Source organism: Microcaecilia unicolor, chromosome 1 (genome assembly GCF_901765095.1).
Source record: "Microcaecilia unicolor chromosome 1, aMicUni1.1, whole genome shotgun sequence".
NCBI lineage: Eukaryota > Metazoa > Chordata > Amphibia > Gymnophiona > Siphonopidae > Microcaecilia > Microcaecilia unicolor.
Window position 1 is genome coordinate 36,685,121 of NC_044031.1, and position 27,819 is coordinate 36,712,939.

Consider the following 27,819-nt stretch of genomic DNA (forward strand, 5'->3'; position numbering starts at 1 on the left):
TGCAGCACTCAACTATTCACCCTCCTCCATACAGAAAAATAGTCATTTAACCTTACCCTCTGTTTTCTGTCCAATAAACAATTCCTAATCCACAGAAGGACACTGCCTGTCTCCCTTCCCATAACTTTTTAATTTTCTCAGGAGTCTTTCATAAGGAACTTTGTCAAAAGCTTTCTGAAAATTCAGATAGACTACATTGAGATCAACTGGCTCACCTTTATCCACATGTTTATTTACACCTTCAAAGAAAAGAAGCAACTTGGTGAGGCAAATCTTCCCTAGGCTGAACCCATGTTGACTCTGTCCCATTAAACCATGCTTGTCTGTGTTCCATAATTTTATTCTTTATAATAGCTTCCACTATTTTCCCCGGCACTGAAGTCAGGTTTGCCCATCTGTAATTTCCTGGATCACCCCTGGAACCCTTTTTAAAAATTTACATTATTATTAGCCACCCTCCAATCTTCAGGTACTATGGATGATCTTAACAGGTTACAGATCACTAACATATCAGCAATTTTATGTTTCAGTTCCTTCAGTATCCTGGGGTGTATTTCATCCAGTCCTGTTGATTTATCACTCTAGCTTGTCAGTTTGGTTCAGTACATCTTTGATTATCCTGGTGCTCCATATTCAATGTGTTTAGACCTTTGCTTCAAATTTGCTTCATATAACACAACCTGCTTGATTCTAAATCCAGTTTTCAAGTCTTCTGTGTGGACACAGGTAGACCCTCTTATGGGCTTTGCTAAAACACATTTTTGACAACTGAACTAATTTGAGTTTGCTATGATAAAAAGTGTGGAGACTTATGCAATCAAGATCTGGATTTAGCTCACACATTTCTCAGTAGACAAGATACAGGCATTTTCCTGTTCCCAGAGGGCTTATAATCTAACTGATCAATCAATTCTCAGCTGGCGGTGGTCAGTGTTTCTTTAAATTCTGGTCGCCAGTGGTCGAATTAAACCTGGATATTCAGGGTTGGTCCCTATCCAGATGCCAGCCCTGACTAAGCACAAGATGGCCTCCGAGAGTTACTCGGATATCACTGACATTCAGTATTCAGTGACAGTACCGGATAGCTACCTGGTTAACTTAGGACAGTCTTTTTGCTGTCCCGAATTAACCACCACTGAATACTGACATTGCCTGGGTAACTCCCAAATCTGTCCCAGGACTGCCAGAGTACTACCTACATAAGCCTGAAGTGCCACTGAATATCAACTTCTAAGTTTGAATCTGAGGCCTTGGAGGTTTAAATGACTTGTCCAAGATCACAAGAAGTGGGAATGGAATGCAAACCTGGCTTCCTTGGTTCTCTGTCCACTGCTCTAGCCATTAGGTCATTCCTCCACCTCAAGACTTTTTAGTTCCTTATTCTTAATTAGTTTTTGAACATTTCTGTTGTTACTTTGCACTGAAAATGTAGAGTATGTTGGGTAGATCAATGGAACTCCTACTTCAATGCATTCTGAATTGTATTTTTTTTTTTTAGAAAGCAAGAATGTGAAAAAAACGTACAAGGGTATAAAAACTTATAAGGCACTGTCTCATCACATGCCCCTCCCCCTCCAAGAACCTCAGCACTGAACAGCAAACGCTTTCATAACCAGTGATTGGGCCGTATCCCATCCCCTTCCCCCTCTCCTCAGAAGCGAGTCACCCAGAACACCGGGACACGAAAGGATATCGGAAGATTCTCTTCAGCTGGTCATCCACATCGTTCCCGGGAAACAGAGGTCGTCCTGCATTAGCCAACTCTACATGAACAGAAGAGAAGCAAGATAGGTGAAGCTCTCTACCAGCACCTCCATCTGTGGCACCCCTAAGAAGCAAGAGGATGGAGGGTGGAGCCTCCATTTATTAAATATTTACAGCAGTCATGTTTCTCCAGAAAGCTCTAATGCAGTAGTGTAAAACCACGAACACTGGGTGTGCAGGTCACACACTACCCACATCCTGGATGCCAACTGTGAGCCACATACCTGCAAAGATACAGCCAGCCGACCACATGTCTATGGAGGTGGAATACAACTTGGCACCAAAGAGTACGTCAGGGGGGCGATACCAGAGAGTCACAACCTGAGGGGGAGGCAGACAGACAGCAGACTCTCACATGTCCATATACATTCATATTTTTCTGTTAAACTTAAAGCAGTATACTGGAGAGGAAATGCCGTCACTCCCTCCCACCATACGTCTCTGAGGTTTCCTTTTTAGATTCATGGCGTGTGGCCTACAGCTTTACGCAGTACAGTCAGAAGTGTATAACTGGCTGAAGCAACTCTTCTGGATTTTAATACATATTCATTAGGACAAGATCATACATACCACAAGAACTTCAATCAGACCTGTCCAAGGGGGTTGCCTCCCCCCCATTCAAAAGTTTAATTAAATTAGAAAAATAATGCTCAGGGTGACTATGGGGGGACAGGCGGAGTGAGCATCGTCCTCCCCCGTTGCCTCCTGAAGATGGCGGCACCATAACAAATGTTTTGTGCATCAGAGTGGGTTACGTACAAGGCCTTGAAAAAATACAAACTGGGATATAACCAATTCCCAAAGTATTTTCATATCATCCCACTATTCATGAACAAACACAGCAAGTGCCTTGGTTACACAGGAAACCCAGCATCATCACCCACAATGAAATGCAAATGAACCAGAGCCCACCTCTGCAGAGTAACAGCGCACTGGAATCCCAAACGCTCGAGCCAGACCAAAATCCGCCAACTTCAACTCTCCATTCTGTGGAACATGACAGGTGAAAGAGCGTCAGCGTCACCTGCCTTCTCCAACATCAGGGTTTTCACAATCAATCCCATCTCCTTCCCCACTCCCTCTCCGCATGTGGGTCACTTACCCGGTTAATGAGAAGGTTCTGAGGCTTGAGGTCTCGGTGAAGCACGTTGCGGCTGTGACAGAAGGCCAAGCCTTTCAGCAATTGGTACATGAAAGACTGCAAAAAGAAATAAATTCAGAGCTAAGATAGTAAACGGCCTTTCAAGACTAGGATCCTAACACACTGGAGTTATCGGAGGTCCTCTTAGAACTTGAATAATTCTTTTGAAACAATTAGGCTGGTAGTTATCTGCACTTAGTTATGACCTCTCAGACTCAACCAGCACCACGACAGTTCAGGTCAGAGTATTAGTTTATCATTTTATTTTATGTTTATTAATGTGTTTAACCATCGAATATTTGTTTCCTTTTTTTACAAACATAGTTTAGTATGTGATGGTGTTCCCCTGATGCAGTTTGAGGGCAAAATGTGGCCACACTGGGTTTTTAGCTCCAATACATTTATTTTTAAAGACCTTGTTGGTGTGGAAAGCTCTATTCTCTTCTTGTACATTTTATGCTTTGCCTAACCTATTTTCTGCACTCTGTATTAGCTTGTCAGCTATGGACATATTTATTTGTTACATTTGTACCCCACATTTGTCCTGTCAGTAGAAAGAGGTCTCTCATAGTTTGATATTAGTCTGACAGGAATACATGGGAGCACCGTTCCCTCTAAGCTAAGCAGGAATCCTCCAACTGCACTGCTGCCAATATTGTGTTATCAACAGTGCTTTTTTGTGCCAGTAAATTAATCAGTGAGAATCCAGACTCTTGGAGATAGATCCACTCTCCTCCTGTTTGAGTTTAGAGCTGATTCTCTTTTGCTCTCAGATTTAAGTGGCATATCTCTGGCACTGGAGTGCTCTCTCACCACCTGCTAACAACTGCTGTTTCTCCCTTCCCCCCACTCTGTGTTTAAACTTTGTGGGTGTGGCAGCTAGCTCTGCTGGAGATAAACAGACACCCTTAGAGCAAATAAATCAGTGAGAATCCAGACTCTTGGAGATAGAGCCACTCTCCTCCTGTTTCAACCTCTTCTCCTGCCTCAATCTCACTGTTTTTCCTCCTTTGAAGTCCACTCCATCCGCCTACTCGCTCCTCTGCCTCACCGAGTAGCTGTCATCTATCGACCCCCTGATAAGTCTCTTTCCTCCTTTCTCACTGATTTTGATGCCTGGCTTTCATTCTTCCATGAGCCTTCATCTCCCTCCCTCATTCTTGGTGACTTCAACATTCATGTCGATGACCCCTCTGACTCTTATGCCTCTCAATTTCTCGCTTTAATATCATCCTACAATCTTCAACTGTGCTCCACTACCTCCACTCACCAGAATGGCCACTGTCTTGACCTTGTCCTCTCATCCAACTGCTCGCCCTCTAGTTTCTGTGCCTCACCTCTTCCCCTCTCTGATCACCATCTTATAACTTTCACTCTTAAACACCCTCCTCCCCAGTCTCGTCCGATTCTGACCAATACATTTAGAAATTTGCAAGCTGTTAACCCTTCTACTCTGTCCTCCAATGTCTCAAATCTCTTTTCTGACGCTATGTCATCTCAGTCTGTCAATGAGGCCGTCTCTTCCTACAATGCTATTCGCTCTTCTGCTCTGAACACCCTTGCGCCTCCCGTGTTTCTTTCTCTATAATATTAACAAATTTGCCTTTTCCTCTTCGAGGACGCTACCAAAACCCTTACCCACACCCTTATCACCTCTTGCCTAGACTACTGCAATTTGTTTCTCGCTGGTCTCCCGCTCAGCTATCTATCTCCTCTTCAATCTGTCCAAAACTCTGCTGCGCGTCTTATATTCCGCCAGAGTCGCTATACTCACGTTAGCCCTCTCCTCAAGTCACTTCACTGGCTCCTTATCCGCTTCCGCATACGGTTCAAACTTCTCCTTTTGACCTACAAGTGCATCCACTCCGCAGCTCCTCAGTACCTTTCCGCTCTCATCTCTCCCTACACTCCTCCCCGTGAACTCCGTTCGCTGGGTAAATGTCTCCTGTCGTCCCCCTTCTCCCCCACTGCTAACTCCCGGCTCCGTTCCTTCTAGCTCGCTGCTCCCTATGCCTGGAAGAGACTCCCTGAGCCAGTACGTCAGGTTCAGTCTCTGGCTGTCTTCAAGTCTAGGCTTAAAGCCTACCTCTTTGCTACTGCTTTCGACTCCTAACCATGACTCTCTTACTCAACACCCTCACTTATCACCCCTACCACTGCAATTTCCCCACCCCTAGCTGTCTGTTCGTCTGTCCAATTTAGATTGTAAGCTCTGTTGAGCAGGGACTGTCTTTTCATGTTAATTTGTACAGCTCTGCGTAAGTCCAGTAGCGCTATAGAAATGTTTAATAGTAGTAGTAGTACAGCGTACTGGCACCTTTTTTTCCCAGGGCCAGCTCACCTACCCGCCCTTAGATCCTCGGCAGCCCTGCTTTTCTGTTCCTGCCCTGCTTTTCTGTTCCTGCCATGACACATTTAAATCTTTTATTTTTTTTTGCCTGAAGTCGCAGCGCCAGCATTAGTGAAAACAACCGGCTTGTCTCCTCCAGCCTTCCCTTCCCTCTCAGTGTCCTGCTCTCGCAGAAACAGGAAACGTCAGAGGAAGGCGCGGCAGGGCAGAGGGAAGGGAAGGCTGGAGGACACGAGCCTGGTGCTGTTTTCACTAATGCCGTTGTTGGTGCTGCGACTTCAGGTAAAAAAAAAAAAAAAAAGACTTAAATGCGTCGAGGAAGAGAAAGCAGGGCTGTCTGGGAGCTAAGGGCGGGAAGATGGGGCTGGGGTTGGTACTGGAAACTCGACGTGGGCTGAAAAGGGGGGCAGTTGGAGGCTGAGGCGACTCGCTGGACATGGAGGGGAGGGCAGAGGAGAATTGCTGGACACAGATGGGAGGGGAGGGCAGAGGAGAACTGCTGGACATGGATAGGAAAGGAGGGCAGGGGAGAGAGCAGAGTTGCTGGACATGGATGGAGGGAAGGGCAAGAGAAATGCTGGACATGGATAGAGGAGAGGGAAGACAGGAAGGAGATGCACATAGATGGAGGGGAGAGAGGAGAAATGCCGGACATGGATGGAGTGGTGGGCAGGGAAGAAAGGAGAAGTGTTGGAGGGAAGGAAAGACTGAGGAAGGAGATGCACACGGTTGGAGGGGAAGGGAGAGAGGAGAAATACTGGACATGGATGGAGGGGAAGGAAGAAAGAGGAAGTAGATGCACATGGATGGAGTGGAGAGGAGAAATGCTGAACATGGATGGAGAGGAGAGAAGACAGAGGAGTAGATGCACATGGATTTAGGGGAGCGGAAAAATTCTGGACATGGATGGAGAGGAGGGGAGAGAGTTGACATGCTGGACATGGATGGAGAGGAGGGAAGAGAGGAAGTGAGATGAACATGGATGGAGGGGAGGAGAGAGGAGAAATGCTGGACATGGATGGAGGGGAGGAAAGAGGAGAAATGCTGGACATGGATGGAAAAGGGAAGGAGATGCATACTGACGAGATGAGAGAAAGGGAAAAGAGAAAAACTGCACATGGATGGATAAAATAGGCAAAAGCTGGATCCACTCTATACCTCCTCCAGTCAAGTCCATGGAGGACCCAGCTTTTACCTATGGATGTAGGGCAAGAAATGAAGAAGAAAAGAGGAAAGTAAAGAAATAAATGGAAAGGAAGCAATAGAAAAGGAGTTAAGGGAATAGATAGAGAGCAGCAGAATCAGAGACTGGGACCAACATGATCAGAAAAACAAAGTCACCAGAAAGGTAGAAAAAAAATCATTTTATTTTCATTTTATAGTATTTGGAAGATGTCCAATTTGAGAATTTATATCTGCTGTTTTATTTTGCACTGGGTATACTGGAGTTGTAACAGCTTACAGAAATTATTTATACTGAAAAAAAAAAATCACAAGTTATTATTTTCTCCTATACTGGTATAGTATTTTATATGCGCCATGACTGGTATAAGGGGTGTGGCTACCATGGGGGGGGAGCCATAGATGGTGACCCCGCCCACGAGTATCGGTACCTTTATTTCTTACAAAAAAAGCACTGGTTATCAAGCGATAGGGATAGGCAGGTTCCCTGGAAACAGCACTTCCCACTGGCAGGACTGTAGGTGGAGGATTTCCGCTAAGCTTAAAAGGAGCAGCGCCTAGAAGCAGGGGTTTCATTTTCCCAGTGCTGGGACAACATAAGCCGCTAGCACAGGAAACAGTAACTTCAGAAAGCAAACATCATAGGCATAAGGGAATATTAACCTCAAAATACAGGTGAAGCTGGGATGATGCACATCACCAGCACTGAAAGTAGTAGCCTCTAAAAGGATGCCCTCATTTTCTATAAAACAGAAAGCTATGGTTGTAGAGCAGAATCCGTTCTGCTATCCAAATCATGGCCCTGACACAGCTCTTCCCACTCATAGTAAACAAATCATAACAAGAAGATGAGATTTGTGAGTCAGACCAAAGGTCCCTCAAGCTGAGTATCTCGTTTCCAAAAGTGGCCAATCCAGGTCACTAGTACCTGGCAGGATCCCAAAGGACCAAGTTAAGCTGAACAATAATTTTGCTTTATGTCTCTTTCATGTGAAGACAAAGTTATACAAGAATTACAATAACCTTAGTACAGTTTTGAGCTGCAGTTGAAACCCTGCTCACCAGAGCTAATGCCGCATCCTCGCTGTCACATACACCAGAACAGAAGGTTTCTTCATCCAGACCACCCCTGGGAAGAAACTCCCTATAAGTGGTGTGAGATCCTAGCAGGGGAAAGATGGATGACCTGAGGTCTCTCAGGAGCCCTTCCATGCTATCAATGGCCCCAGAACAAGGGCTGCACCCTTGCAACTCACCTTCACAATCTCAGGATCCAGGTCCCCATTACAGCTGTCAAAATACTTCTTCAGATCCTGAGAGAAGAGGCAAGTGGTCACATAGGAAACGGATCAAGAGCATAACATAACTCACCACACGTGACTTACTGCTCAGAAAAGATAAGCTTCCAAGCCATAATGTAGATAATGCTAACTAAAACTATTTAGTATGAATTGGATTATCAGAAATGAGAGGCTCTGCATCCCTGCGCCCGTCTCCAGAGCCCTACAGTCCTAGGAGGCGAGAGGCTCTGCATCCTTGCACCCATCTCCTGAGCCCTGCAGCCCTAGGAGGAGAGACTCGTGTGTCCCTGAGCCTGTCTCCTGAGCCCTGCGGCCCTAGGAGGTGAGAGGCTCCGTGTTCAGAGCCCTGCAGCCCTAGGAGATGAGCAGCTTTGAGTCCCTGAACCTGTGTCTCAGAAAATGTTTCCATATCCCTGTGTCTTACCTGATCACAGTACTCAAACACAAGGGTGAGCTTCTTGTCACTGTGCAAGACATCATGTAACCTGCGAGAAGGAGAGAGGCAGTAGGCATTAATGTGCAGGGTATCTGTGCTGGCACTGCAAAGGAAGCAAACATTTTATCCAGAAGGAAGTTCTACCCAAAGGCCATGAGAAGATCTGGCCCTGTCTCCTCCTAGCACTGACAAACTCAGTATGCTATTGACCTTGACAGACATTGAGAAAAATGCAGTACTTCTCAGTACCTTTAAAAAAAAACAAAACAAACAAAGCTTAGTCCCTCCCTCTTAGTGGGTCACCAGCCCTTGAAACAGATGGGAGTTTCCACCTCCAAAGCTAAGGAGGCACTCAAAGAAGAATAATTTACAGCAAGAATAAAGGGAATAAAAACACTTATGTAATGAAGCATCAAAATGTCACCTCAGCAGAACCCATCTCCCCACACTGGTACACATATAATCTGTAGTGTCTACTGTATCAATAATGGCTCTTATAAAACGTTAAGCCACCCACAACACCAAACAGTGCATGACGTGAGATATACCACAGTACAGAAGTAGCATGAAAACCAGCGATGAGATGAACAGACGAAAAAAACTGGCAGAGCGGAAGGAAGGCAAAAGTGTGGTCTTCACACCTGAAGAAAGCAGACCTGGTGGATGGGCTTAGATTTTAGGCTGATTTTCAAATATTCTGCAATGGTCTGCCCAGGACATTGGAAAATGGAAGGGGGGGGGGGGGGGGGTTGAAACAGGCCATCACTAATTTTAGTTTAAAATCCCATGGTACATCAGGGGTAGATTATGTGGTAATTATGGGACACATTTGCAAAACTTATAAAATACACTGTACCCGTACAATAGAAGGGCAATTTGCAAAAGCCATTAACCAAGTTAATAACTATTACTGGGGAAAAGGGGGTATTTGAAAACTGGCCACTCTGTCTGAAATGTACCTGCAATGTGATACCTATACCATGTTTTCATGGAGATGTTCCTGGGTAGGGCCAAGGAGTGGGTGTGTTCAGAGGTGACAACACAAGTAGTTTTATATTTATACATGAGCCAGCTGGTATTCAGCCGGCGGCAGTAAGCATTTTTGGATGCCTGTCACTGGTGTTATTCCCAGATATTCAATGTTGGACCCTGTCTGGGCTTTGGCAATTATTATTATTTTTTTTAGTCGGTTAAGTCAATACTCAGCACCTCACCGCATCTGTAAACCACTTAAATCAGGTTGAATAAATAACGGTCCTATCTTTAAGTGGTGAGGAGATGAATATCGGCACTTAATTCCACCTCTGAAATGCCCACGAGTAAGCCATTTTTGAATTTGGTGCCAACTAGTCATTTTCAGCAGAAATAACTGGTTAAATGCCACTGAAAAAGACAGGATAGCCGCAAAAAAAGCAATTTAACCAGTCGGCGGCCGTTTCCAGCCAGTTAAATTGTTTTGAATATCGGCCGGACTACTTTTAAGGAAAATATGTACCCACAAATTTCTGCAGATATTTTTTCCTAACCAGTTTTCAGAGGGGAAGTATGTGTGCATTTTACTTTGGAGAACTAATGCTATAAAACTGGAAGCTACTTTTCTTCACGAGTGTTACAAGTTGCATGCTTTAAAGTTTCCCCTCTACTAAAATAAAGTAGTTGGGGGGGAGGGCAAGAAAGGGAAAAGAGGCATCTTGGGGATCAGGGATGAAAAAAAAAACCAGGACGAGAGGAGGGGTTAGAGATGGGCATTCTGGGAATGGTGCCGGTAAGGAAAGGAGGAGAGAAGGTCTGGGATTTATGGGTGGAGAGCAGAGAGGACAAGAGAAGGATTACATAGGGAAAGAATCTACAATTATGGGGGGAGGGGGGGGTAGATTGAGATCTGGAGAAAGGCGGAACTCACCACCACCAACAATCCTATATGCCCCCTTTCACACATCCCTCCCTGCACTCCATACTGACTACCAAGGTGCTTTCATATCATCCTATACCCCTTTTCATCCTCTCAGTCCCCAGCCAATGTCCTCTGAAACAAGCCTTTAGTTTCTTCTCCCCATTCCAGCTCCTCTCTTCCCATCAATCCTCTTAAAAGCCCTTCATATCCTCTGTAAGTCAGAGCTTCCCAAATGGAGTCACAAAACCTACATCAGGGGTCAAAGCTTAGGTGGGTTCCTCATAGGTGCATCATTATTCTGCACCTCCAGAGGTTCATCCAGTTTTATTTGGCCGCTATTATGGGGTCACAGCCACAAAATTTATAGCAGTGCTTGCCAATGTTCCAATTGACCTACCCAACCCCTTTTCCCTCGTTCACCCCTCTCCGATTCTGTTTCCACTTTATCCCTTCTCATCTCACATCCCCCCCCCCTCACCTTGCATCTGCAGGAGGGTGAGAATTTAGCAGTGTATCTGGCCACTTCCTTCTCTGCTGCTGCTGAGCTCAGACTCTGTGGTACCTCGTAGTTTAAAGAATGCATTAAGCTCCAGGAGTATAGGAAAATGCGGACCTGTATACCACCACTCTTCTCCTCCTATTACAGCCTAGATTGGCACAGAAGAATGGCAGTAGCAGTCTGGCACAGATTGAGGAAGATGAGAGGGGGTCAAGGAGTGGTAAATGAAAGATCAGGGGGTGAGGAGAGGTGAGAGGGAGAGAGACAGAAGCACCTGCCCATCCCTATTTCTGGATTCCACGAGAACTCAGCAATTCAGTAGCAAGGTCTCAATTTTGCAGCCCTTACTATGGCTTCAAAATGGAAGAAGACCAAGAGCCCTATTAAAAGGTGAAACCTATCTAGACTGTTCCATCAGACAGTTCAGCTGTCACAAACTGATGCCTGGGGAACCCATGAGCCCAACACGGTTAACCAATTTCTTCAGAGGCAGATATAATATTCACATCTATCATCAGACTAGATAATGTGATGTACACCTGTGCTACCTGCCAGTAGTCTTGAAAACAACACAACTAGAGAAGCCCTCTCCTGCATGTCACAGGCCAGAGCTGGCTGCTGCAGAAGATCCTTACCTCACGATGTTTTTATGTTTCAGTTCTTTCAGCAGACAGATCTCCCGCAAAGCTGAGCTGGGGACCCCCTGGACAGGAACCCGGACAGAGGGGAACAGAAAACGGAAGAACAGAAAAGAAGGAAGGGACACACAGCAAAAGAAGAGAGAGATAGGAGAGAGAGTACAATCCAGTCAATACATCCACCCAGGCTGAACAGGACAGTACCTGGCCTTAACATGGTTTCATCTGTCCTCTGACAGCACCTAATTTACCAAGCCTTTATAAGAAGGTCTTTAGACTTAGGTCAAGACTTTTTTTTATGTGCACATGTGTAAATGAAAGAAGGAACCTGAACTTTCTAGAAGCCTTGCTTGAAACCGTCTTGTAACCAGAAGTCTTCCTGTTTATACTTTTTAAGTCTGAACGATTTTTATCCAGGATCAAACATATCCAACATCTGACAGCTAAGTATCAAGTCCAGACAAGAACATCAATCAAACATAACAGAATAATAATCAAAGACATCAAAATGCTGGATAACACATGATCCCATTTTTGTTTTGTGAGAAGACTCGCCTACCCTCCCCCCTCATTACCTTAGTCCCTGTCAAAGTAACTATTGCGTACAAGATCACCCCTCCCCCCTCTAACCCTACTGTACCCAGAACTTAAACATACACTAAGATGACCAGGTATCTAGACTCTTATGACCCCAGGTCATCTTTGAAAGAATAACATCTAGAATTCCCAACCAAGCAGAGAACCCCCAAAATAACAGTACCAACGTAGGAAACGCTTTGAAATCTATTCAATACTGCACCTTCTTGCTTTATTGGAGATATTTTGCAAGTAACAATTCCAGATAGACATGAAAGCTCTTCTTCCGTTTGGGGAATTCCTAACAGACTTTGCCTCCCATAACATAAGGGCATGCAGTCTATTTCTCCAATACCAAAAACAGGGGGGGCTCCTCCTGCATCCAGTGCTTAAATATGAACTTCTTCCCCAATGTATAGGCTTTACTCAGTAATAACCGTGAATTTTTGTCCAAAATCCCATATGCCTCCCATTTATTCAGCAACACTCCTTTCCAGGAAAAAAACAATCCCTAAATATTGATGAAGTAACCTCCAAATTGCTTGAATGTCACTACATCGCCCAAAAGCATGAAAAAAAGTATTGTCGTCCCCCCCCCCCCCCCCCGACATCTGAAACATTGACCAACGGGCACCCAACCTGCTCTAGCAGCCTGATGTTGTGATATATATGCCCTGTGGAGTATTCGGTATTGACTCTCCTGAAGTTCAGCATTTCCAATCTGCTTTGGAATAGTTTTAATCAGTTTTTGAAAATCCACCCCCTGCAGATCCCTACTCCAAGCCTCTTTAAGAGGACCATACTCCCAGGAAGGAAGAAGAGAAACCAAAGCTCTATGTAGACTTGATACAGAAACCTGGCCAAAAGCAGCTCCCTGCAAAATAAATCTCAATTTTCTGACCTTGCTTCGTTTGCACAGCCCCATGTTCTAAACTAGTATAATAGTGGTGCAACTGCTGATAAGCAAAATAGTCTGTGTGAGTTAGGGAAAGCCTCTGCTGGAAATCCTGAGAAGAATAAAAAACACCCTCCTCATTGAGAATATGCTCAATCAAAACAATCCCATGTCCACCCATCTCTTAAACTGTCCACATTCCAGCCCCGGTGGAAAATCAGCATTACCCCTACATGGCAATAAATCACTAACATTCAGATTCTGATTCCAACATTTCAAAAGAGCCTGCCAGACACCCCCCTCAGTGGCTATAGCAATACACTCCCACGACAAGAGCGAGGCAAACTCACTCTGTGTCTGAGCATGCAAAAGAAAATTCAAATGCCAAGGTGCAAACAATTCCGTTTCCCATCGTGTAAGAACAAATTGTTCAGCACCAAACAACCAGTCCCTAAGATGTCGCAAAAGACAAGCCTGATTATAGTGCCTAAGGCAAGGAAAACCTAAACCTCCCTGCAGCCAGGAATCAGAGATTTCTAGATGCATTTTATCATTTTAAAGAGATTTATCCTGCCCATTAGAGATAAAGGTAAATTACTCCATTTCTCGAAATGAAGCTTAGTGTCCTTTAACAACCTATCAACATTCAAACGAAATAATCTCGAAGTTTCCCTAGCCAACAACACCCTCAAATATCGAAAAGATTCACCAGCTCATTCAACGAATAACGTTCCCACCAATCCCCACCCTGTCCCCTTGCAGCGCCTCTGATTTGTCAAGATTTAACTTAAAGCCTGAAAAATCCCCAAATTCAGTCATGCATTGTAACGAAGCCCCTATAGTTACTTGGGGGTTAATCACATGAACCAACAAATCATCAGCAACTGCTGCTATTTTTAAAGTATCTGTACCTAATTGAAAGCCTTGTGTGTCCAGATTCCTCTGAATCTCACGTAGGAGGGGATCCAAACAAAGGTGGTGAAAGCAGGCAACCCTGTCTAGTACCACGATATATTGAGAAGGGGGAGGACAGCAATTCGTTCACCAACACTTGAGCTTGCAGAAGAAAATACAAAGCCTGTATCGCTTCCTGAAAAAAACCAACTATATATGCCATAAGCATCCAATACCCCAAACAAAAAGTCCCACACCACTCTGTCAAAGGCCTTTTCAGCATCAAAACTCATCAGCAATGAGGGAACATATTGATCAGCTGCCAACTCTAGAGTCTCAAGAATCTCTCTCATATTCTTAGTAATATTGCGGCCTTGCACAAAACCCATTTCAGAGTGTTCGATTATATCAGGAAGTATATGAGATAGTCAGTTCGCCAAAACTTTCGCAAATAATTTTGCTTCATAACTTAGCAATGAGATCGGTCAATATGATTCCGGTTTTAGTGGATCTCAACCTGGTATCAGCAAAACAAATATCTGGACTAGTTGCAGGGATTCAGGCAACCGTCCCTCTTCTACTATAGTGTTAAAACGTAGAAGTCAGCGGGGGTACAATCTCCTCTCTCAACATCTTATGTTTCAACAATTTTTTACTGATGAGGTCACATGGTATACAATTCCATCTCAGTCAATATAAATCGTATAACAGCGAAGTCTAGTACACATTACTAAAACTGAAACGTCCATCAATGTTTTCCAAACTTTTCTCCCCTATCCCTTCCTTCTTGTCTACTCCTATATCTATAATGTGTACATGTATAATTACTGTGCAGTTGCATAACTATTAACAATACACTTTTATATGAAACTCCAATATTTATAACTCGTGTTTTACTCAGTGTATTATCCCAACAATATTTACTGGTGGGTCCTCTTAATGTGCTCCTTCAAAGGATTGTTCTCCTATCTAATAATACACATGTCCCTCTATTATGCATTGAACATTACCCTTCCCACTACTATACCCCCCTCCCCCCCAACATCTTATAGAATTCTCCTCTACAGCCATCAGGTCCAGGAGCCTTACCGAGGGGTCCCTTTTGTATGGCCCAAGATACCTCCTCCGCCTCAAAAGGAGCACTTAGCATAGCCAAACTGTCTGGATCCAATAGCGAAAGATCCAAACCAGAAAGATATATGGGGCTTTCCAACGGAGGAGGATCAGGGGATGAGTACAGTTGGGCACAGTAGCCTCTCAGAATGCGGTTGATTTGGACATCCTTATTTTCCAAAACCCCAATGGAGGAGTACAGGGCATCAATCTTAAATGGACCCTGATGGGGACGACCCAAGCGGGCTAGCAATCTAACACTTATTTGCATGCTTGTATAATTGATATTGAAAATGACTGTGATTTTTGGGTATTGTGATGAATTAATTTAGAGTATGTTGCACCTCTAAAAGCTGGGCTTTAATCTGTACATTATGGTATATCCCTTAAAGACGTCTCAGACATGGAACCTCCTTTTCCAACCGGAGCAGATCCCTGTCTCTGACCTTCTCTTGATGACTAACATAGGCTGTAATTTCTCCTCCAAGCACTGCCTTAGCAGTATCCCAATATAAGACATGGTTATCCCCATGGGCAGAATTCGCTTCCTTAAACATATGATATTTCAGTGAAATAAAGTCTAAAAATCTCCCATCCCCGTAAAGCCGAATAGGGAACTTCCACTGACAATGTTGTGAGAATGCCCCGTGGAACTCCAAGCAGGCGGATACCATAGCATGATCTGAGATTTTAATGGGTACAATCTTTGCTGCCTGTATCACTGTAAACAGACAACGCGAAATAAAAATGTAATTTATCCTGAACATGGTGGCATGCGCCCTAGACTGAGTATAATCCCATTCTACCCGGTGTAAGGTGCGCCAAACATTCAGGTAATTCTGACAAGGTTGTGGATATGGATTTCAGAACTCACTTTTGACTCAAGGGATTAAGTTAATTGTTTTCAAATTAACAACACAGATGACTGCTATGCATACCATGATTCTTCAAAACCATATAGCTCTGAATTTTCTGTAAGCAAGCTTGGGAGGGGTGTGTGTTGTGACTGGGAAGGAGTGTTGTGTGTATATACTCACTAATGTCAAGGAGATATTTCACAGTGCTGAACACATGCAAGATCGCCATTGAATTGTACCAGGAGACAGAAAAGGACTGGAGTCTGTGGGGTTGGTGGGGAAGGTTGCTTGGCTCTCTGAGTACCAATATTATGTATGGCTTGAGCATCCTCCTTTTCATTTTTTATGGAACCTTTTCTTTTGTCAAGTATTATCATATGTGTACTGTGAAAGCTCTCACAAAACCTGTCAAATTACTTGAGAATGAGTATGTGTGCACTGCACGTTTACAGAAAGGAAAGGAAACAGAGGAGTAAATACAGGAGACACACAACTTAATGGTTATCGGATACTGTTTGGGACTTGTCTTTGTTTCCTAGTTGCTCTTTTTTGGGTGTCCCATCTTGCTCCCTTATGCAGAAGTCAAACATATTAACCACAGTGGGCCAAGGAGATGTGGAAGGAGGATGTATGTATCAACCTAAGCTGAGAAGCCATACCTCATAAATGGACCACCTTCCTTTTGCAGAGGTGGAGGCTCCTGCGTGGAGGTACTCTAGACTGGAGAGCTTAAAATTCTTGGGCTCATGACAAAAATGTGGCCAAGCAGACCTTGATTCCTGGATAGCAAACATCTGCTTGGGTCCATTCCGCATTGACAATGGCATATGGGGAGGGGGCAGGTAGCTCGAATGGAAGCGTATATTTACATTTCTTTGAAGCAGTCAGTCCCTATCAGGATGAGAACACACAACTACTAATTAGTTCTAGTTTATCATGCGCTTTAAGAAACTAGCTAGAAAAGCATTACGCTCTGGAGTATATACTCCAAGAAACGCTTCAGGCGTCAATATATCACTTGTTTGCTAATGAGAATGAAGTTGTTTGGAGCAGATAAGCTCCAAAAAGAATTAACCAAGCCAGAAGGCCTCTAGACTTAGATCAAGACTTTGTTATGTATACATGTGTTAAGTGAAAGAAGGAACCTATACTTTCTAGAAGCCTTGCTTGCAACTGTCTTGTAAACAGAAGCCTTCCTGTTTATACCTTTTATGGCACATATTCTTTTAGTTGTGAACAAATCAGGAAAAATGTATATCATGCATAGTATAATTGAAATATTATATACAGGGCCCTTACCCTTAGGGAAGGCAGAGATCTGTCTTGAGCTGCCTAGGAGAGATTTTTTTCTCTTAGAAGGCCTACTTTGTATGCTAATAAGGAGTGACTGAATAAACACTTGTCTTTGAGACCAGTATTCCCAGCCATCACACCACCCACTCCTGAGGTTTAAAACATGCCCACCTTCCCCCATCTCCACAACAACTGTACCTGGCTCCATTTCCTTGGTCCCTAACACAAATGGATACATACCCGACATCAAAATCTCCTTTGGGAAGTACGAACTACCCCTCAAATCACAAGTCAGGAACCCTGGAATACAGTTAGATTCAATACTTACTCTGATTCCCCAAATCCAAGCAACATTCAAGAGCTGCTTCTACTATTTGTGACAGCTACACTGCTTCTCTCCTTACATCGAGAAAGTAAATCTTATCCCAATTGTGCATGTCATGATAACATCAAGACTGGATTACTGCAATGCAGTATACAATGGTCTGACTACAAAGGGCCTTAACCAGCTCCAACTGATTCAGAATGCTGCAGCAAGACTCATAGAAGGTTGCAAGCAATGTGACAGCACATTGTTTCTGCAAAAACTTAATTGACTACCAGTACAATACACTGCTAAATTTAAAACTATATCTGATCTTCAAGGCCCTCAAGAGAAATGGCCCCGAGTACCTGAAGAACAGGATGATCCTTTACACACTGCCAAGGACACTAAAGGACTATCACTAACTACACCCTCTCCAAAAGACATTACACGATGTGATACCCACAAGCGAGCCTTCTCCGGAGTAGCCCCCACATTCTGGAATGTCCTGCCTGAAAGGCTCAGCTTAACACGACTATCTCTACTTCAGGAAGCAGGTGAAAGCTTGGCTCTTCAACCAGGCCTTTAATGGAAGAAGTAACTAAACTCTTCTTACTCTCTTACCTATCTATATGTTTCATCTTTGGTTATACCCTTCACTGTCAATTAAAATGTTCTATTACATATTGTATTAACATTGTAAGTAGTATACTATGCCATATTTTGTATTTGAATATTTTTACTGCTGTAACTGCCTATTGTTCAAGTTTGATTACTCTTACTGTACACTACCTTGAGTGAATTCCTTCAAAAGGCAGTAAATAAATCCTAACAAATACATTAAATAAATCCCCCCCCCCCCCCTCCCCAGATGCAAGCATACATGCTTTAATGACCCCCATCCAGAAAAGCACACACTGGCAAGGAGTATATATGGTCTTGTTTTTCTACCCCTCATCCCAGGTATAATAATCTCATCTTCCCTTCGTTTTCTCTCCCCCCATTACCTGGGGATGGTTTCATCCATCTGAAGCATGGCTGACCAACATCTGCAAACAGAATGGGGGACTGCAGGCCCCTGGTCAGAAATGCTAAGTTAACTGATTACAGAAATGGAGACAGGTTTGAAACCTCAATCTGGGAACGAACTAAACAGTGAATGCTTCCAGTATATTCCCAGCTGGGAGTCATTACCTCCCTGTACGCTTCCCAATCGTTTGCTGCACACCCCTAGGTGGGGTCCATTCTTGGAACACCCTGGTTCCTACAGCACAGCATGCCTCACCTCATCGTCATCGTCGAGTCGCACTCGCTTCAGCGCCACAATCTCGTGCGTCTCTCGGTTTTTTGCTTTAAACACAGTTCCATAAGTTCCTGCAGAGATAATAATACAACTCAAGGATGGAATCCAATTAAAGCTCTACTGAAATTTACATGTTCTCACAGCTGGAGTAAGCTCTAATGGCAGCTTCAGACACTGGAAAGTTAGACCAACGTTCTGGGTTCCAAAAATGGCATAAAACAGACAGGATCGAGGTTGGGAGGGGGCTTCGATGGCAACTTCAGTAGTTGGAAAGTAGGACTGGGGCTGAGCGGACTTCTACGGTCTGTGTCCCAAAATTGGCAGGGAGAGATTGGATTAAGTACACCAGTGTTTAATCATAATGAAGTGGAACTTGTGCAGAGTGCCAGATTCAACTTTGGCCACCTTATTGGGAAGACTGGATGGATTGTGCAGGTCTTTATCTGCCAACATTTACTACATTATGGAAGGGGTCACTGGGAGCTCTCAGTCACACCCGAGGGAGCTGGAAAACCCTGTAACTCCACCCTGGGAGAAAGAAGAAACAGCAGCAGCTCCTGAAAGAACTGGGGGAAACAGGTGTCACTGTACCAATCCAGGAAGCAGAGCCTCAAAGATAAGCAGTAGATTTATTTTTTTACAAAGATAAAGCGAAGATACTCACCTGTAGCAGGAATTCTCCAAGGACAGCAGGCCTTATATTTTCACATGTAGGGTAACGCGATCTGCATTGCCCAGTCTGAAGCTTATATCAAGCTAAAAACAGCTTTGTGGAGCGAGACACTCGCTCCACTGTGCATGTGCAAGTGCCTTCCTGCCTGCCGCAAGAGCACAGTATAATAATATAATAATAATAAAATTTTATAACCCACTGTATCTAAAACAATCTAAGCGGGGAACAAAAAATAAATACATAAAATCCAATTTAACAAAAACAACCAATGATAAAACAAAATCATACATCTATTATAAACTTACACAAAATAATGAAAATAGAAATATAACATCAATCACTGTTATAAAGCAAAACATTATAATCCATATGCACAAACATACGGGTCTTTAGATCTCTCTTAAACTGAATAATTTCCTGCACAGAGCGAAGTTCCATGGGCAACGTATTCCACAACTTAGGGTCTTTAACATAAAATATAGAAGACCTATATTCTTCTAGACGAATCTGCTTAAAAGGAACCTCAAGTAATTGTTTTTTGCGAGGATCTCGGAGAGCGTGAGTGTTAGTGATATCTTAGAGTGGTGCTGAGTGTTGAGGAAATACAACCATTCAATATTTTAAAAATTAGCAACAAGACCTTAAATTTAATTTGAAATTTTACAGGCAACCTATGATGGGATTTCAAAATAGGACTTGCATGGTTATAACGAGATCCCCTTCTGATCACTCTTGCTATAGAATTTTGAGCGATTTGTAAGACTCTCAATGAACCACCTGCAATTCCTATTAATAGGCCATTGCAGTAGTCTACTAAAGGACAAACCGCCGATCGGACTATCTTACGAAAATTATCTGATGTAACAAAGGGTCTAATGCATCTCACAATCTTAAGTTTATCAAAAACTTTCAGAATCATGCTCTGCACTTGTTTCTTCACAGATAATGTGGTATGAAGTTGGACACCTAAATTCCTGATCTCATTCAGTATTGGAATTTCAATTGAATTTATACTGAATACTTTAGGATAGTCCACTCCAACTGTACCAGATAAAAGTATTTGAGTTTTCAAGATATTAAGTTGAAAACGGTTACCTTCCATCCACTGAACAATCTTCGCAAGGCATAATCTTAATTTTAGAACATAAGTATTGTCATACTGGGACAGACCAAAGGCCCATCAAGCCCAGCATCCTGTTTCCAACAGTGGCCAATCCAGGTTACAAGTACCTGGCAAGATCTCAAAACAGTACAATACATTTTATGCTGCTTATCCTAGAAATAAATAGTGGATTTTCCCCAAGTCCATTTTAATAATAAGGCAGTATATCATCAACATACAGTTTATCGTACATCAAGACATTGTAACATAAACAACAGTATAAGAAAAAGATTGAAGGCTGTAATCAAGCTTGCCTCGACCTACAGCCGCCACGTCCCTGAGAGGGGCATCTAGGAGTCGGTTCCCACACTGACTCCAGCGAAGCTTCCTTCACCGACGTCGAATGCTGGCTTGGGCAGCAGCCAACGCTGGGACCGCATGCGACACTGGTGTCAGAGGCCTCACCGCAGGCTGAGGGCCAAGCGGGGCTGCAACTAGAGGCACGGCAGGCACAAGTACCCTCAATGTCAATGAACTCTGTTGAAAAAAGCCAGCCAGCAGTTCAGGGAACAAAAAGCCCGGATGCACTCATCGAGGGCCAACACCAGGAAAAGCTGGGGTTGAGACAGGAGGCTGGTCCTAGCTGCATGGAGACTGCCACACCAGCACCTCTTGTATGGAGGGGGAGTGGTCCTCCTGCCAAATCCCTTGGCATTCCAGAGCTCCTGGCACTGTGTGTCGAGGGGGATCAAGGCTGATTCTTCTTGGCCTTCGCCTGAAGCCAGTCATTGAGGATCCTCTGTGCCAATGAGGACGACGCCAAATCTTCATGTCACCTCGGGTCAGGTCCAATGCAGGGTGGTCCTGGGGGCTCTGCACAGCAGTCGGCACCGAATCAGGTGGAGACCCACTCGATGCACAACTGCTCCCAGTGTCTACAGGTCTAGCAGCCATACGGACCGATGCAACATCTGATGCTGAGGATTCGGACTGGGCTCCAAAAATCTTCTCTCATCAAGCCTTTCTGGCCAACTGAGTCCTTTTTTTCCATGCGAAGGCATGGGACACAGTTATAAGGGCTACGATCAGGCCCTAAACACTGATGACACCAAGAATGGGTGTCTTTATCAGAGATAGTTCTATTGCACCGGGAACAGTGCTTAAAGCCACTGGGATTCTGTGGACATGGAAGGAAAAACTGCTGTGGCCAAATCAAATGACTTGATGGTGCCAAAAAAGGGGGAGAACCTGACTGAAGAGTCAAGGCCTAAAAGTAGCCTAGAGACATAGAAAAAGGAAACTTAAAAGCAGGAAAAAAAATAACAAGGGAAGGAAAAAGGAACATGGAAAACAAGGGAAAATACAACGAAAAATGCCACCGAAAAGCACTCAAAAAGCTCTTTCTGAACCGGGCTGTGAGCAGAGAAAAATGGCATTCACTCCCCACAGTGGTAAAAAAAGAACTGTGGGTACCGCGCTCTCATGGTGGGTGGGAAGGCGAACACGTGCAGTGGAGTTTCTCACTCCACAACTCTTTTCAGCTAGATATAAGCTCTGGACTGGGCAATGCGGGTCACCTCACCCCACATGTGAGAATAATATGCCTACTTGTCCTTGGAGAAAATATCTTTATTCTAGCTGCTAATATGAATTGCCAATGGCAGCCATGGAATACATAGGCCAGAGAGGACGTGTGGGTGAAAAGAGCAGTCCTGCTGCTTTTAGTTTCTGGGCTATATCCAGTGACTTGTGGCTATGAGCTCAAATAAGCACCTATTATACAGCTGTGACAGCAGGGAAAAAAGCAAAGTGGTCCAATCAATCTCCACTATGCTAAGGATATATATTCCAGCTGCTAGCCAGAAAGTAGGACTACTTGCGGACCTCTGAAACAGGACACAAACCTTGATCAGATCAGAGCTGGGAGATTTTGAGAGTGTGTCATGGAGTGGTGCCAACAGCATTAGTAAGAATCTAATAGTGCCTTTTGGACGGAATCAGCAATTTTGGTGCATTGCCTGCTGGTGTTTTGTAAGGTGTCAGAGCTGAATTAGCTGTTTTGGGCAACAGTGAAGCTCTAGTTTGAAGTCTGGCTATGGGGATATTAAGCTAAATATTAGAAACTGTGTTATGTTTTGATAAAGGACACTTTATGGACATTGGATTCATTCTTTGATGGGCTGATGATGGAAATAATGAGTCTATGGGGCTCATTTTCAAAGCACTTAGACTTGCAAAGCTCTATAGGTTTGAAAATAGCCTGTTTTGGTTTTTTTTAATTTTGAACCTGCACTGTTTGGCTCTAGTTTTCTGACGGTTCATCATTCACTTAATTTATATCTTTGGGGGGTTTATGGGAAATACTATGAGGTGTATTTTTAAATCACTTAGACTTACAAAGTTCCATAGGTTACCATGAGCCCCTAAGTATAATAATTCCCTGGATTTTTTTTTTTTTGTATTAGTGATTTTCACTTCAGTGACTAACATGGAACAGGAGATTGCATCTCTGCTGGGACCTCTCTCAGCCTATATCATTTACCTTCCCCAATCTTCTCCAGCTTCTCATACTTCTGCATCGCAGCTCCACTCCTCCACCTCAGGTCCAATCAGTGTTGCCAGATCTGCAATACTATCTTATTTTACATAAAGTTATCCTGTACTACAAAAATGGAAAAACGTGTATCAAACATACAGCAAGATGGGAAAATAATTAAGTCTTGAACAGCTTAACAATTTAGAAATTAATGCTTTATAAAAAGAAGGGTTAATGTGATTGATACTATTTCTTGGTGTGGAAGATGGGCGTCCTGCTCTCCCCCTTGTATTAGCAGATCCCCATACCTTTAACTGCTCTCCCTCCCTCTTCCAAATCTTTCCTTTTCTCCCCATCTTTAATCCTCCTTTTAGCTTCTATCCACTGTAGCACTGGGCCCCTCATCCCAGACCAGCTGCAACGGTTCTTCAACCACCCACACGAGCTGCCAGCCCACTCAGGCTACTCCAAAGTATTCCATCACTCCCCCAGAAGAGGCCAGTGGACGCAAGCATAGGACAGATCGCGGACTTCCCTCCCTTTGGTCCCAGTTTCTAATTCTGGAACACAGCCTGGCCCCAGGGACAGCTGCACTCACACTATCACAAGAGAAACACATCTCCCTTCGCCGTGGCCTACTATCTCCCCGGCTCTCCCGGTCCAACATGTCTTTCTTTCCCTCTCCTGTCAAACTCATACCTAACCTGAGGTCACCCACTCAACCAACCCCGCAGTTTTCCTTCTCCGCTACTTGCCTCCCTCAGCTGCATCCCGCCGTGCAGCAAACAGGAAGTTACGTCAGAGAAGAGGGCGGGGACACCGCAGAATAAAAGCTAGCGGCGATCTGAAAGACAAGTTGGAAGGAGGGAGGCACACAGAACAGGAACGGGCCGGGGGCTTATGGGGATGGAAGCAATTCCTTCTGGGTTTACCTGCGACATGTACCCACTCAGTGCCAAGGTCCTCCCAGTACTGCCTCCTCTCTTCCCTTTTAATTCAGCGCAGCCGCACTTGCTCTCTCTGCCCGGATTCGCAGCAAGACTTCCACTGACCACATGATGCAAAGAGGTTTAATGAGAATGAGCCTGTCAGGCCCATTCTGTGGGCTGAAGCCAGTAGGCGGAGCTTGCCGCCATATTGAGTGACTCAAAACATTCGCAGATGCTACTGACATTAGCAAACCTCCCCTCGGTTTTGCATTCTTTTTGTTAGGCGGGGGGGGGGGGGGGGGGGGGGGGGGGGGGGGGGGGGGGGGGGGGTGTTATATTCAAAATGGTTTTTGTCAGTGCTGTAGCGCTTGCTTTTCTTATTTGCATTACTGATATTGTGAATGTCAGGGCTGTGCTCTTTGCCTTTATTTTGTTTATGATTTCATTAAAGATAGTTCTACAGAAAATCAATAGCAAACGTTTATGACTGCCTGGATTTTTTTTTTTACGTGACAGCTTTTTTATTTATTTGAAAGCTCATCATAAGAGTATATCATTAAATAAAATTGAAAAAAAAAACCTAAAACATTATTGTAGCTGGTAGAAATAGCAGTAATAACATACATACATACATACGCTTATTTATTTACCAATCACCTTTTTCAAGGAATTCACTCAAGGCAGTGTACAGTAAGAATAAATCAAACATGAGCAACAGACAATTACAGCAGTAAAAAAATAGTCATATAACAATACAATGTATGGCATGTTTTTTGTGATAGATGTTATACTATTTACAATGTCAACACAATACATAATAGAACATCTTAATTGACAGTGTAGGATATAAGCAAAGATGGAACATATAGATGAGAGTAAGAGGAGTTAGAAAATAAGGTGACTAATGTAAAGAAAGGTGCACATGAGGTCAGAGAGATGACTAAATATTATTCCAGCTAGGGTAGGAGTGGATAAAAATAATTAACTTTGTATGAACTTGGTGGCTGTGTGCTTCTTGCATGTACATCCAAACAGACTAAGAAGAAAAATATATACAACAGAACTGGCACATTTAGATTGACTCTGGACTTCCGCATGAATGTATCCCTTTCTTCAATATTCTCTTTTAAATAGCAGTAATAAAAAATGTCAAGTGCATTTTATAATATATCACTGCATTCCACATAACAAAAGGAGCATGTTCCCACATGCCATCTCTCTCGATCAATGCACAGGAAAATAAAACATTTTAAATGCTCCCAGGTTTCAACCTAATTAAGGTTTACAAAACACCGTTGTAAAAAATAAAAACTCTGAATGTTGAGCACCTGATTCTCATAACATGATATCAGTTTTGGTGGTTCTTTACTAGATGAATAAATCTCAGCACCAATACAACTAGGGTGTCCTATACCAGCCCCTCGAATGACACACTGATTATGATTTAGAACTAATTACTACTCTAACCCATGAAAGGTTATTCTGTTCTGACGGTTCCTCTGTGTACATGTGTATGCTGCACAACCTAACATGTTTCTACAACTGAGATTAAATAAAAATACTACTAACAAGGATGCAGCTGCTTGGGGGAGAGCTTCATTGTACACATGCATGGGCCAGCAGTGAGGTCACCTGATCTACTTATGCATGCATGTAGCAACCTCCATGTGCAGCCAGATGCTGCACGGGGAGGTCACCACACCCACATGCCTTGTCTTCTGAGTGCTCCTTTTAGGGTTACCATATGTCTGGATTTACCCGGACATGTCCTCTTTTTGAGGACATGTTCGGGCGTCCTGGATTTCTGGACAAATGGGTGGGCAGCGGGCCTATCCTAGCCTCCCCTTCCCTTACTTACTATCTACTGCCCTGGTGGTCTAGTGACCTCTTCGGGGCAGGAAAGAGCCCCCTCTTTCCTGCCCGGAGTGCTGCCCTTGCCCTGCATCCTGTTGCTGTGACGGTCTCGGGATTCAAAATGGCCACCGAGAGTTGAAGCGGCTTTGCGAGACTTCAACTCTCGGCGGCCATTTTGAATCCCAAAACCGTCACAGCAACAGGATGCAGGGCAAGGGCAGCGCTCCGGGCAGGAAAGAGGGGGCTCTTTCCTGCCCTGAAGAGGTCACTAGACCACCACAGCAGTAGATAGTAAGTAAGGGGAGGTGATGGGGGGCGGGGCTAAGGTGTGAAAGGTGCGGGCAGGGGACCAATAGGAGGCAAGATCTGGCCCTATTTAAAATGCTGCACCGTGCGCCTCATTTCTCTGTCTCTCTCTGGCGTTGCTTGCGTCCCGGTCGCACTGGCTGTGCTTCTCAGCTGGAGGCGAGGTGACTGCGAGGTCTGAGGCAGGAGACAGACGTCGGTCAGGATGGTGTTGGCTCTGGTGGTGGGTCATCTCCTGATCTGCTCTCTAGCCCAGTGTCCTGTTTTCCAAACAGTGGCCAAGCCAAGTCACAAGTACCTGGAAGAAACCCAAATCGCGGCAACATTCCATACAAATGCTAGGGCAAGCAGTTGCTTCCCCATGTCTGTCCTAATAGCAGACTATGGACTTTTCCTCCAGGAATTTGTCCAAACTATTTTTTAAACCCAGATAAACTAACCACTGATACCACATCCTCTGGCAAAGAGTTCCAGAGCTTAACTATTCATTGAATGAAAAAAATATTACTCCTATTTGTTTTAAAAGTATTTTAATGTAACTTCCTTGAGTGTCCCCTTTTGGAACGACTAAAAAAAATCGAGTTACTTCTACTCTGGATTTTGTAGACCTCAATCATATCTCCCCATATTCATCTCTTTTTCAAGCTGAAGAGCCCTAATTTCTTTAGCCTTTCCTCATACGAGAGGAGTTCCATCCCCTTTATCACTTTGGTCCCTCTTCTTTAAACCTTTTCTAATTCCGCTCAGTGGGTGGTGGTAAGAGCTCCCTGCCGCATTGCCATGTGGTAAGAGTAATCTTACTGCATGGCCATATTTTAAGGGGCTTCTTATCCGCTGTGCTAAAAAGGGCCCTGGCAATGCAGGAAAAATGGCCCCCATTGCTACCGCAGGGCCATTTTTACTGCAGCTTGGTAAAAAGAACCCTTAATGAGCATATACATAGGCATGGATTAGTGGGACAAAGCCAACATAGGGCAATCTGGCCTCACCAATCTGCTATATTTCTTCTGGATTTTCAAAAGGCATTTGACAAAAAGTATTCCATGGATGACTCCTGAAAAAAATTAGAAAAGTCATGGGATAGGATGCGGTGTCCCATTGTGGATTAAGAACTGGTTAAAAGATAGAAAACAGCGAGTAGGGTTAAATGGTCAGCATTCTCAATGGAGAAGGGTAGTTAGTGGGGTTCCCTAGGGGTCTGTGTTGGGACTGCTGCTTTTTAACATATTTATAAATGATCTAGAGACGGGTATAACTAGTGAGATAATTACATTTGCTGATGACACAAAGGGTCCTGATTACTAAGGTGTGCTAGCGTTTTTAGCATATGCTAAATGCTAGTCACCCATATGTTCCTATGGGTGACGTTTAGTGAGCACTAAAAATACTAGCGTGCCCGAAGTGCAGCTTAGTAAACAGGGCCTGAAGTTACTCAAAGTTGTTGAATCGCAAGAGGATTGTAAAAAATTGCAAGAGGACCTTATGAGACTGGGCATCCAAATGGCAGATACAATTTATTATGAGCAAGTGCAATGTGATGCATGTAGAAAAGAGGAACCCAAACTTTAGCTATGCGATGCAAGGTTCCACATTAGGAGTCACCAACCAGGAAAAGGATCTAGGTGTCACTGTTGATGATACATTGAAACCCTCTGCTCAGTGTGCAGTGGCAGCTAAGAAAGCAAATAGAATATTAGGAATTATTAGGAAAGCAAAGAACAAAATTGAGAATATTATGCCTTTGTATCACTCCATGGTGTGATCGCATCTCAAATGAACACACCTGTTAGTTATTATGTGTTCCATTAACTTCACTGTAACACTTGCTTCACACTTCTTTTATTACCGCTTCAATCTAGACTTTCTATCTTAATTGTCAAATTTCTCTCTTCTGATTTTATTGTAAGCCACATTGAAACCAATAATGTTGGGAAAATGTGCGATGCAAATGTCAAATAAATAAATAGTTTGTGTGTAAT

General features: G+C 43.8%; 1 protein-coding gene across 4 annotated transcripts in view; it reads right to left on the minus strand.

Moving 5' to 3' along the window:
• The window catches only part of CDK5 (cyclin dependent kinase 5), a 33,320-nt gene extending 9,449 nt beyond the window's left edge, over nucleotides 1-23,871 (minus strand). Inside the window, exons 1-10 of one of the 4 annotated variants that reach the window (XM_030195545.1) lie at nucleotides 23,684-23,871; nucleotides 22,758-22,872; nucleotides 18,423-18,511; nucleotides 11,203-11,270; nucleotides 8,163-8,223; nucleotides 7,694-7,750; nucleotides 2,867-2,962; nucleotides 2,677-2,751; nucleotides 1,989-2,085; nucleotides 1,694-1,763 (exon numbers count right to left, since the gene is read on the minus strand). In XM_030195545.1, coding sequence (XP_030051405.1) covers nucleotides 1,694-1,763; nucleotides 1,989-2,085; nucleotides 2,677-2,751; nucleotides 2,867-2,962; nucleotides 7,694-7,750; nucleotides 8,163-8,223; nucleotides 11,203-11,270; nucleotides 18,423-18,511; nucleotides 22,758-22,794 — 650 coding nt within the window. In that variant the 5' untranslated portion in view covers nucleotides 22,795-22,872; nucleotides 23,684-23,871. Of the gene's footprint in view, nucleotides 1-1,693; nucleotides 1,764-1,988; nucleotides 2,086-2,676; nucleotides 2,752-2,866; nucleotides 2,963-7,693; nucleotides 7,751-8,162; nucleotides 8,224-11,202; nucleotides 11,271-18,422; nucleotides 18,512-22,757; nucleotides 22,878-23,450; nucleotides 23,512-23,683 lie in introns of those variants that run through there. The other 3 variants (XM_030195554.1, XM_030195561.1, XM_030195568.1) reach the window with 3 other exon arrangements.
• Nucleotides 23,872-27,819: the final 3,948 nt, after the last annotated feature.